The sequence below is a fragment of the Hippopotamus amphibius genome, chromosome 8, assembly GCF_030028045.1.
Source record: "Hippopotamus amphibius kiboko isolate mHipAmp2 chromosome 8, mHipAmp2.hap2, whole genome shotgun sequence".
NCBI lineage: Eukaryota > Metazoa > Chordata > Mammalia > Artiodactyla > Hippopotamidae > Hippopotamus > Hippopotamus amphibius.
Window position 1 is genome coordinate 55,535,135 of NC_080193.1, and position 13,243 is coordinate 55,548,377.

At 37.2% G+C, this 13,243-nt stretch overlaps 1 protein-coding gene across 1 annotated transcript in view; it reads left to right on the forward strand.

The window, feature by feature from the left end:
* Positions 1–13,243, forward strand: part of THSD7B (thrombospondin type 1 domain containing 7B) — a 746,295-nt gene that overhangs the window by 650,317 nt on the left and 82,735 nt on the right. Inside the window, exon 16 of the mRNA XM_057745884.1 lies at positions 4,271–4,421. Coding sequence (XP_057601867.1) covers positions 4,271–4,421 — 151 coding nt within the window. The remainder of the gene's footprint in view (positions 1–4,270; positions 4,422–13,243) is intronic.

Sequence of the window (13,243 nt, forward strand, 5' to 3'; positions counted from 1 at the left end):
TTGATGACAGGTACACACTGCTGTATTTAAAATAATCAATAAGGACCTACTGTATAGCACAGGGAACTCTGCTCAATATTCTGTAATAACCTAAATGGGAAAAGAATTTGAAAAAGAATAGATACTTGTATAATATATGTATAACTGAATCACTTTGCTGTACACCTGTAACTAACATAACATTATTAATCAACTATACTCCAATACAAAATAAAAAATTAAAAAAGAAAAAAGGAAAAAAAAGTGGATGAGGATCAAAAAGATGCATGTACCACAGTGTTCCTTGCAGCACTATTGACAATAGCCAGGACATGGAAGCAGCCTAAATGTCCATCAATGCATGAGTGGATAAAGAAGATGTGGCACATATATACAATGGAATATTACTCAGCCATAAAAAGGAATGAAATTGAGTTATTTGTACTGAGGTAGATGGACCTAGAATCTGTCATACAGAGTGAAGTAAGTCAGAAAGAGAAAAATAAGTACCATATGCTAATGCATACATATAGAATCTAGAAAAATGATACTGATGAACCTAGTGGCAGGGCAACAATAAAGATGCAAACCTAGAGAAGCGACTTAGATACACTGGCGGAGAGGGGAAGCTGGGACAAAGTGAGAGAGTAGCACTGACGTATATACACTACTAAATGTAAAATAGATAGCTAGTGGGAAGCTGCTGCATAGCACGGGGAGATCAACTAGGTGCTTGGTGACAACCTAGAGAGGTGGGATAGGTAGGCTGGGTGGGAGGCTCAAGAGGGAGGGGATATGGGGATATATGTATACACATAGCTGATTCGTTTTGTTGTACAGCAGAAATGAACACAACCTTGTAAAGCAATTATATTCCAATAAAGACCTGAAGAAAAAAAAAAGTGGATGAGGAGATGGGAAAGGAGAAACAAAAAATGTGACTATAGAAGCAAGGCACAGAGAGACGCAAGGCTGCTGACTTTGAAGATAAAGGGGCCATGGCCGCAAGGCATGTGGGTGGCTTCTAGAGCATGAAAGAGGCTCCTCTAGAGCCTCCAGAAAGGAATGCAGTTCTGCCAGAGTACTATTAGCCTAATGAGTTTTATGTTGGGTTTCTATACTACAAAATTGTAAAATAATAAGTGTGCACTGTTGAAGTCACTAGGGTAGTGGTAATTTTTTTCGTATGTTAACTTGTCCTTAAACCCTGTTTTCAGTATGATGTTCCCATCCTTAATTGGGCCATGTGGATTAGAGATAATCCAAAGATCTGTTTTGTGGCCCTCTCCAGATAAAAACCTTCAATTAGCTGCGTGAGGCAGCAGTGCGGCGATGGCCCCCACCTGCCTCTATGAATTGGGGGAGGGGATCTGAGCCCTTGGGTGCTTTTAAAACATGCTTTCAATTAATCCTCCAGTTTTTCAGTTTCTCTGTCATCCACATTTCCAAAGGTCCTTGAGGCCACAAATTCCTGAATTTCTCCTGTGTTCTGATGTGTCAGTGGAGTTCCTTTCTTTGTTTTCCCTTGAAGGCTTAGTAGTCAGCTTTCTTGGTGTGCTAAGGCAGTACCACTAGCCCATCTATTTTTCATTGCTGCTTGTCCTTGTAGGGTAATGCCTTTCCATCCTTCCTGTGTTTTGTTTTTTTGTTTTTTCTCTTTGTAATACATTCCTTTACTATTGTTTTTGTGGCATTTTGGGAGTGAACAAAGACTCATGCATATGTTCAACTGGACACCATTGACCAGAAGTATTACCTTTCTTTTTCAGTGAAATCATAAAAGAATATCAGCTGAGAGTGTGCAGGCAAGAAGGAAAGCAATTTTCAGCTTTTACGTTTGCCCAGGGAGAGACATTAAAGCCATCTCGTGGTCCCTCCTTCCACTGTTGACTGTTACCACAGGAGAAATTAAAGTCCACAGATGACTCTGTACCTTGCCTCCCTATGTTAGAAGGCATGACTTACATTTCCTCTCTGTTTACCATTCTCTGTTAACCTGCTTTATACGATATCTAAATGTTTATTACTTAGCACCTCATAAAATGTATTTTCTATCAGATGATAGATGACTTTGCAGTTTTCCTGAATCCAATAAAAAAATATTGTTTGTATAAAGGAAACTCCTAATATACAGGATATTTCATTCCAGCATGGCAAGATCTGGGGAGCACCAAGAGCTCTCCAGCACCGCTCTCTGAAAAATGCCTGTTCCTTGGCTGTGGCTTTGTGTCAGGAATTACCAGATCAGCACATGCCACCATTTATCTCAGTATCATCATTGTTTTCACCTTTACTTTGATCACCATCACTGGAAGAAGAAGGGATCTTGTTTTGTTTGTTTGTTTGTTTTTAAGTTCTGTACCCTAGCACCCAAGTAAGGGCGTGGTGCAGAGTAAGCCCTTCAAAATATTTACTAAGTGAATCGTTATTAACAAATAACTTTGTATCCCAACACCTAGCAAAAGAGGCTTATATATAGCAAGTCTTTATTAAGCATTTTTGAGAAAATAATTTAAATGTGAACTTCTAATTGGGAGATACTAGGAGTGCAGAGACATGCGCACAGCATAGGGTGCAGCTCCATGAATTTTCACCGTGTGAACTCACCTGTGTAACCAACCCAGAGGCCAGACACAGAGTATTAGCAGGACCACCTAAGCCCCTGTCAGTCAATAGCCATTCCCCCAAGGGTAACTGCTATTCTGTCTTCTGACGCCATAGATGAGTCTTGCCTGTCTCTTAACTTTCTATGAATGGAACCATGCAGTCTATACTCTTTGGTGTCCAGCTTCTTTTGTTCAACATTGTGGTTGTGAGCTCCATTTATGCTCTTTCATGCAATAGTTAATGAATTCTCATCACTTGATAGCATTTAATTCAATGAGTTTATCACAATATCTTTTACTGTGGCTGAATAGATATTGTAGATATTCTACTGTTGATTCTAGTTTGGTTGATTACACATAGTGCTATGAAAATTTTCAGGCAGGTTTTTTTTTGGGGGGAAGGCCCACATTTGTACACATTTCTCTTATGTATATAAATAGAAGTGGAGGGGACCTCCCTCTGCGCTTCCACTGCAGGAGGACACGGGTTCGATTTCTGGTCAGGGAACAAAGATCCGGCGTGCCATGCGGCACAGCCAAAAAAAAAAATTGAAGTGGAATTCTTGGATTACATAATGTATACATATTTAGTTTTAGTAGATGCTGCCAATTAGTTTGCCAAAGAGTTTATGCTCCAACTAGCAGAGTGAAAAGAATTACAGTGGCTCTACATTCTTTCCATCCCTTGATATTTTCCATGTTTTTGACTTACACCTTATGCCATTCTGGCAGGTATGTAGTGGTATAACACTTTGGTTTTAATTTGATTGACTCAACAGCATGATTATTTAGCTCATCTCCACCAGCACTTATCTCAAAACAATTATAATATGTGCATCTATGGCATATGCTCAACTGCTACATGAAAATGCTTGCTCATTGCCCTTTGGGTTTTTTTTTTTTTTTAAGCTCTTTATTAGAATATAATTGCTTTACACTCTTGTACCAGCTTTTGAGGTACACCAAAGTGAATCAGCTGTATTTATACATGTATCCCCATATTCCCTCCCTCCTGTGACTCCCTCCCTCTCTCCCTGTCCTGGCCTTCTAAGTCATCACCCATCATTGAATTGATTTCCCTTTGTTATACAGCAACTTCCCACTAGCTATCTATTTTACATGCCCTTTGGCTTATGATACGAAAATTCCTTACTGAAATGCAGAAAGTACATGAAAGAAAAATATGTTCAGTTATTTTTTGCATTACTTTGCCATTACCTTAAAATGTACTGAACAAAAGCTAGGGAAGTGTAGATGCTCTGAGAGAGAACTCTGGGGAAGGTCTAAGAGAGTCACAGGAACTATGAAAAGTCTAATTATTACAAAGTGATGGATTTATTCAGAGGAGAGCCTTCAAAATTTGTTACAACAACAAAAGAAAATTCAGTCTGTTCTGGTACCTCAGTAAATGTATTGTAGATAGTTCTGTTTAGATGGAGAGTTCTTCAAAAATGACAATTGTCTCTAGTCTTCTCCTGCTGTGCCGAATAAAGGGCTCTGCCCTGAGTTATCACTCAATAAAGTCGGACTGGTTGAAAAGGGATTTTTTTTCCTGGTTTCTCTGCTGGTCTTATTTTATGTTTAACTATCTTTGAGGGGTAAGTAATTATGATACGTCATAGCTATGTTAAATTTACTCCCCACTGTTTCAAGTGATCAAGTTATCTTGTGATCTTGCTTTACAGATGCGTGAATGCTGCTTTTGGTGAAAGGGGAGCAGTGGATAACAGCCTGTGCAACCAGGATGAAATTCCCCCAGAAACCCAGTCCTGCTCTCTTCAGTGTGCCAATGAATGTGTCATGTCTGAGTGGGGACCTTGGAGCAAATGCCCACAGGTAATTTCTCTTGTCAGTGGCCTAAATCTTCCAGGGCTGCCATCAGTTTTGTTCTCCGCACGTCCACAGCAGTGCTACTCTCCAAAGCATTCTTCTCATAACATGGGAAAATAATTTTGCCTAAGAAAGAAAAAAAAAATTCAGCACATGAGATTGAGATATTTAAAATGCCAGTGCTTCTTTTAAGGCTTTTATCCTGGGAGTGTGAGCGAGGAAAATGAGCCTGTAATGATCACACTAGGATTGGAATGCATGCCCATTGTTAAAGAGGCTTCTTTGCTACCAAAATGATCCTCATTATAATCTGTTGGTTCTGTTCCATTTTTATCCTGGCAGAATCAGTATATCTTAGTAGCTCAACTCTGCTGTGTGTTTTAGTTTCTGTTAGTGATGATCTGTTTTTTTGTGCTATTTTCCCAAAATGAGCTGTTCTTTTGCCATATTATTCTTCCAAAGCTGACAAAAAAAAAAAAAACAAAAATGAAAAAAACCTTTTTTTTTATTTCTTAAAGTCTAAAGCACTTGCCTTTTTCCTCTTTTTTTTTTAATTGGAAACATAACAGGAGCATGGCAAAATAAATATTCTTCAAGTAGCATGGTTCAACTTAATACTCTCAGAAGATAACACTGGATATTTTAGGCTTACATTTCTGTCTAAAAAAGCTAAAAAAAAATGAGGATAAGGAACATATTATATGGCTTCGAAAGTTGGGAAGGAAAGAATTAGGATGCTTTGATTTCAGTGGTGATACTGATAATTTGTGGGAAGATTGTGGAAAATCTGTATGAAAATGGAAAATATTTTGATTTTATTGAAATACAGTTTACTTACAATGTTGTAAATTCATTTCTTAATTTCTTCTGTACAGCAAAGTGACTCAGTTATACATATAGACGTTCTTTTTCATATTCTTTCATTATGGTTTGTCACAGGATATTGAATATAGTTCCCTGTGCCATACAGTAAGACCTTGTTGTTTATGCATCCTATATATATAATAGTTTGCCTCTGATGATCCCAAGCTCCCATTCCTTCCTTCCCCTATGCACCCTTGCCTTTGGCAACACGTCTGTTCTCTGCATCTGTGAGTCTGTTTTTCTTTCATAGATACGTTGATTTGTGTCATATTTTAGATTGCACATGTAAGTGATATCATATGATATTTGTCTTTCTCTTCTGACTTAATTCGCTTAGTATGATAATCTAGTTCCATCCATGTTGCTGCAGATGCCATTATTTTGTTCTTTTTTATGGCTGAGTAGTACTGCATTGTAGATATGTACCACGTCTTCTTTATCAGTTCCTCTGTCAGTGGACATTTAGGTTGTTTCCATGTCTTGGCTACTGTGGGTAGTGCTGCTATGAACATATGGGTGCATGTATCTTTTTGAATTAGAGTTTTGTCTGGATATATGCCCAGGAGTGGGATTGCTGGATCACATGGTAATTCTATTTTTAGTTTTCAGAGAAAGAGTTTTCCATACTGTTCTCCATAGTGGCTGTACCAACTTACATTCCCACCAACAGTGTATGAGCTTTCCCTTTTCTCCACACTCTCCCCAACATTTGTTATTTGTAGAATTTTTAATGATGGCCATTCTGACAGGTGTGAGGTGGTACCTCATTGTAGTTTTGATTTTCATTTTGTAGCAGTGTTGAGCATCTTTTCATGTGCCTGCTGGCTGTCTTCTTTGGAGAAATGTCTTTTTAGGTCTTTTGCCCATTTTTCGATTGGGCCGGGTTTTTTTGTTTGTTTGTTTGTTGCTGTTGTTTTTTGTTTTTGCTGTTGAGTTGTATGAGCTGTTTGTATATTTTGGAAATTAATCCGTTATTGGTTGCATTGTTTGCAAATATTTTCTCCCATTCCGTATTCTGTAGGTTGTCTTCATTTTGTTTATAGTTTCCTTTGCTGTGCCAAAGCTTGTAAGCTTGATTAGGTCCCATTTGTTTATTTTTGTTTTTATTTCTTCTGTCTTGGGAGACAGACCTAAGAAAACGTTGGTATGATTTATGTCAGAGAATGTTTTGCCTAGAAAATATTTTTGAAATCAGTTAATACCCTATATTTGCAGTTCTTAAGCAGTTGATTCCTTATTAATTATTGCAAATTTATCTTTAATATTTCCATAATTCTATTCCTGAAAGAGATTTTCCTTATTCTATGGGGATAGGACAATACAACATTAAGATAAAGGGGCACCAATAAAGGGTGATTTGTGGGAATAGAATGCTTGTTCTACTAAGTCATTTATTTTGTGTGTAACTTGAATGTAATGAAAATTAACATTTCATGGGCACTTATTTTGTGCAAGGCATGAGTAATAATGATTCCCTTTAGCTCTTGCAATAATCCTATTATCAGTCCCATTTTACAGCTGAAGGAACTGATTACCACAAAGGCTAAGTAGCTTGCACCAAGTTGCACATTTAATAAGTGATGGAGCAGGGAATAAGCCTTATTCTGTCTGATGGAGCCATTGCCTTTGAGCTCATGTTCTTGGCTCACTTATCTTAGAAGAATTAAGGTAGATCGAGACTCAGTGCTTCTCTTTCTTTAAGATGCAACGTTTATTTTAGGACCAAAGCTCACTATTTGAGCTGTCAGTATGATTATTCCATGACTGAGGACATATATTCACACTTCAGAAAGTGTGGCAGGATATACTCTTTATTAATCAACTTGCAGAAGAACTAGCAACTTGAAGAAGTTTAATTAATTGTAGAGGTCATTATCTTCCTCACTTATTTTTTTCTAATTTTCTCACAGAAGACTCCATCAAGCTGTAATCACTTTGCCATGAAAACATTGCCCCCTTAAGTCAAGGTATCTGGCCACCAGGCTAACATGTTTGTTTTAGGAGCATTTTATACCATGTTTGATGGCCTAGAATTCTGTGTTTGCTTCTTCTGTTTTCTGGGAGGCAGTTTTCTTTAAGGTTTGCTTCTCTAAACATAATCACTCTATTTTTGGAGTGTTGAGAAATTGAAGCTAGAGAAAATATTTTAAGTCCCTTTCATGTGTCTAGAAGATGACACAGTTACTCGCCTGTCAGCATGAAGCAAGGGGGTTGTTTTTTCAACTGCTTATATTCCGTCTGCGTTACATATTAATAATAATAGCTCTGACAACAACAGCAATACTTTCATTGAGCACATCTTATGTAACTGACACCATGCAGGAGTTTCATAACTACACTTTGCTCTGATGTTAGAACACTCATCCACGGTCACTCAGATCTGTCCGACTACAGTGGCCTCATTGTTGCTCAGATACACACTGCTCTCAAGTGTAAATAAAGACTTTAAAATGGAAGAAAAAACAAAGGTAATCAGGACTCCTGCCTGATTGTTTTCCCCATTTCCAAATATGTTGCATCATTTTAATAATTGTAGCATCTTAGCATAATGTGCCAACATCATGGGTGCTTAAGTGGTGCTTGATGGTGATCATGGTCATGATTAGAGCAAAGTTAGCAAGCTGGATCTGTGAGCCTGAAGTTTAATTAGCACTTCAGTGTGCATTTCCCGAGAAAAAGGGAAATGATTATTGTGTAATTGTGCTGATTCGTGAATTCTAAATATTGGCCATTATTTTACCAAGTTCTCCTTGATAGTCTGCAGTGTGACATAGGTCAGTGAGACCAGTTCACTGTGTTATTTTTTCTTCTTCTTTTTTCTTCCCAGGGCAGTTCTTTAGAGCCAAACACATAAACAAAGAGTTTAAGTAAGTTCCAAGAAAAACCAGTATTTCCGAGACAAAAATGTGTTTCTGTTATATATCCACAAAATGCTCTGAACTTTATATTTTGATGTAGCTATAAAAACATTAATGTGAAAAAAGCTTACTAATGTTTTTAAACAAGCTTACTAATGTTTTTAAACATGGTTAAGTAAATAGATCTGGTAGTTAATGAAAAGAAACTTAGCAAAACCAATTAACTAATTAAGATTATTTCTTGAATTCCTGTACATGTCCTGTATGCTGAGGTCAAACATGTATACCAGACTATCAGTGCATCGAGGAGTTTACAGTTCTTAGTGTCTTTTATAAATACACACTGTGTAGGTGTAGCAAAGGATTCAGTAGCCACACAGTATTCACTAATAAGATGGTAGGCACTATATAAAATAATTAAAAAATATACTTTTCACACAGCTCCCCTGCCCCAGCCCTGAAATTGTGAGTCAGTATGTCTGGGGTGGTTCCTGTGAATTTCCATTTCTAACAACTTTCCAGGTGATGCTGATTCTGCTATTCCAGAGACACTCTTTGAGTCACAAGGCTCTTGGTCATTATCTCTAAGTCATGTTCTTTCTCAATCTCATTTTAATTACAGTTTTTTTGCAGAATCCGACTTATTTATTTTGGGGGGAAAAATGATATTTTTAAAATTTATTTTCTTCTACTTTTATTGAGATATAATGAGCAAACAGCACTGTATAAGTTTAAGGTATACAGAATAATGATTTGATATACATACATCATGAAATGATTACCACAGTAAGTTTAGTGAACATCCATCATCTCATATTGATACAGAATTAAAGAAATAGAAAAAAATTTCCTCTTGTGATGAGAACTCTTAGGATTTACTTGCTTAAGCACTTTCATATGTAACAGAGAGCAGTGTTAATTACATGTATCCTGTCGTACATTCCATCCCTAGTACTTACTTGTCTTATATATATGGAAGCTTGTACCTTTTGACTACCTTCCTCCAGTTCCCTCTTCTCCCACCCCCACCTCTGGTAACCACAAATCTGATCTCTTTTTCTATGAGTTTGTTTGTTTTTGATGTATAATTGACCTACAACACTTTGTTAGTTCCTGTCGCACAACGTGGTTTATTGAATATTGAATAAGCACCTAGCATTATGTGGAAACTTAGCTTATATTTATAGATGCTTTCCACCTGCCAGACAACATACTTAGCACTTTATTATTTCACTTAATCTGCATAATGTGACTATGAAATAGATACTATTATCCCCACAGTGGATAGATGAGTAAACTGAGTCTCAGAGAGATTAGTAACCTCTGTCTTTTAAAGAGCTAGAAAGAGACACAGTGACTATATAAGCACAGGAGTCTATGGACACTCCTACCCACTGCAAAAGAAATAGACGCTATACTTCCTGTAAATTTTTTTGTCTCCTTTTCTGGTTTACTTGGTTATTGTATTTGTGAAGGAAAATATTTCTAAACTGAACAGTCTACTTCATTTGAATAGTTTGCCAAGGAAGGAAAGGACGGGAGTCATGACGGGGTGTGAGCTGATGCCCTGAAATACTTGCTGGTTATGTGACTGTGGCCAAGTTACTTATACTTCTGAGTTATAGCTTCCTTATCAGAAAAATAAGGATAGTGACAGCTGTTTTTCCAGATTGCTTAGGGATTAGAGATAATGTCCATAAAGTGAATAGCACAGGATATTACTTAATGCAGGTTTGTTAAAAAAAGAAAAGAAAGAAAGGAAGAAGAAGAGGAGGGAGGAGGAGAAGGAAAAAGAAGAAGCAGATCACAGTCCCCCTGCATTGTTTGTAATGTTGTCAGGAAACAGAAGACAGCTGTCCATTTTCTAAGACATGTGGGAAATATCCCTTCCCCCGCATGAAATGAGCTAACACTTGATCTTACAGAAATAAAATGTCACCTTTTTTGCTGAAAAATGACATACCTAATTTACTAGTGGTCCCCAAGAGCAAGGCATCAGAAAGATAACTTTGAATGAATGGCTTGCTGCCCATATGGTAACTGCCCGTTGCCAACTATAACAAAGAGGAAACAAGACAGAGGCATTAAAAATTGTAACGGGACTTAACTGTCCTGGGAAGAACTCTAGACTATAAGTAGATCAAGCAGAAACAAGTACAACTCAAAGCAGAATTTGAAGAAAATGAAAAACTGTGTGTTTCACTTATTTTCATATTCTGTTTTTTTTTCTTGTTCCCATAAGACTCACACAGTCACACACACACATGCACACAGATCAATATATGTGTATAATTTATTTTTTGATTCCAATATGCTTACTTCTGTAGAATGCTTTAGTGTGAAAGGGAGCTTGTGGAATTATACATATAAAACCTTTTGAAATAGTGTTTACTCTTTAAAGGCCTGTGTGTATAAATACACATGTGTACGTATATACATATATGTATAAACACATATGTATATATTTAATAGTTCATTGTTTATTACCCAATATTCCTCTTTTATCTACCTAATTTTTTTCTCATTTTTAATCCTTATCCTTCATACTTCAAAATTATGCTGATGAGTATTCTCAGAATCTTTAAGAGAGGTCTGTAAATTTCTAAATTCACGAACTACTCAGCCCCTGACACATCTGAAGGAATATATGGTTGTTTTTATTCATGATATCAACCCCTACAGAAAATTTCCATTGAGTTCCTATTTATGATTCTCCTTGGAGGCTTGACAAAGAAATTTCTTAAACAATTGTATTGATAAGAAAAAGCAAGAAGGGTCTTAGAGATGAATTTCCAAGCTGCTGTATACTTTACAGAAGCAAGCCTTCAGAAACCCACTCCAGAAAGATGACTTAACTTTAGCAAACCTATTTGAACTTTAATTGATTCACTCCCAGCTGAATGCATCAAAGGCTGGCTGGAACTGTAGTTGGGCATCCTCTCACACTGTGGGAATTGGAGACTCATTAAACAGTGGTCCGAGTGCAACTGATCAAACAGTGATTCAAATCTTTGCATTATCACCAGAACAACCTCTGAAGAACGATCACAAAGGGAAACTTTGTAAAGAAACTACATAGGGCTTAGGTGTCATCAAATCTAGATTCTATCATAGTCTTAGTGCACTTCCAAAATATATCTTTTTTTCTATACGTTACTCTTTCCTCTAATTCTTTATTTATGTGGCATACACGAATGAAAGGCAATACAGATATATACAGGCATGTACATATTGCCATTACTCCTGCAGGCAAAGACACAAGAAACTGCTTTAAAAGAGAAAGAGAAATGCATGCCAGCTTTCTGGTAAGTGCTCCAGAATTAAACATTTGAGGTTAAGAAAATACCTTTTTTTTTTTTCTTTCCTGGTGCTCCTGTGTTATTTTTAGTAAGGGCTATCAACAGTGACATTCTATCACTGATGACTCAGCATTTTCAGCACCTTGGCGTTACCGCTGAAAATTACGTTTCCGGGGAAGCAATTTACCCCAATGTTTATGACTAGTCCTCAGCTCCAAGTGCTTCATCAACCTCTCCTCACAGTCTGTAACATACATGTGACAACCTGTATTTGTCTCTGGAGGGTGTGTCTGATGGTCATGACCCTCAAACTGCCCAGTGCTTCCCTGTGACTCACAACTGAAAGCCAGAGGGGGAAGATGGTAATTTTCTATATTCTGGATTGCACATTCCAGTTGCTTCTTGTTAAATTGATTTTGGCTCTTCTCAGAAGCCAGTCATTCATTACCCAGGGACTTGTGGAATATTTCACTCCCGTGTGCAGTGAGCTTTCACATCACTCAGAACCATTCTTATTTCCACAACCACATTCGGTCCTGCAAGAAAGGTGTCTCATTTCATGCAGGTTAGCAGCAAATGACAGTCCTATAAAGGCAGTCTCTGAGCTGCTCCAGTTTTTAAAATTTAATATGTTTGCTGTCATTCTTTTTTATGCAGTACAATTTCTTTGACTCTCACTATCACCAATTTGAAGTACAAAATAAGGGCTCCATTACTCGCAGTACTGCCTTCTGTCTACCTATGCTTGTCTTTCTCTTGTCTCTCTCTCCACCTATCTTTATCTCTAATTTATAATACAAATTATCCAAAAAATTATGTAATAAATTAATCACCCAACTTCAATATTGATCGCCCAGCTTCAGTAATTGTCTACATGTGACAATTTTACTCATTTCTTCTTCCCCAGTTCTTATCCCTTCTCCTATAAATGACTTTAAAGTGTATCCTACCGTTCATATCATTTCACCCATAAATACTTTTATATATCTTCCTAAGAAATATGACTAATTACAATGACAACAGAGAAACCACAATATTTTTTATGCCTTGTAGGAGGGTGACTTTCAAAAAATTAAAAATATGACTCTCATACAAAGTATACAAAATTAACTTATTAATGATTAAAGCGGCACAATTATAAGGTTCAAGGAAAATTGGAGAGGACAGAGAACTTTTACTTCTAGCAAGGATGGATATCGTATGACTGATTTGGATTAGATTGAATTTATGCTTTAATTGTGAACAACTAAAAGAAGAGCAAAATACATAAGACAACAGTTTTTAGACATCGGCCAGTACATAGTGTGGAACCATGATTCTAAGGGAGGAAAACCAAATGAGGTGAGCCTTACAATCATCATGGCTTTCTGGATAGAGAACTTTCTGGATTATGGTGCCAGGAATGAGATACCAACAAGATCATAGTGAGGAGGTAGAGATCAGAGGTCTGAGAGGTAGGGGAGCCTGAAATTTGAAGGGCAAAATATTGAAGAGAGTAGAGCTAGGCAAAGAAATCTAGATATCCATACAGGGGTCCCTTTAAGTCCTTGCTCAAATACTAATTTGCACATGAATGGAGTGAAACTCCATGAGTTCAAACAAAGAACAACTCCTGGAAAGCTGCCAGGTGTACACATTCCACAGGTCACTAAGTCTGGGAGATATTTTCCTTCTATATAGCCAGTATAGAGATACCTCTTCAAGCCCTCAGGCCATATGATATGACCTAAGAAGGGTTATGCCTTAGGAGAAGGGCTAAATTAGCCCTAAAGTCTATTATAGAATTACCCTAACGGAATTTAGACAA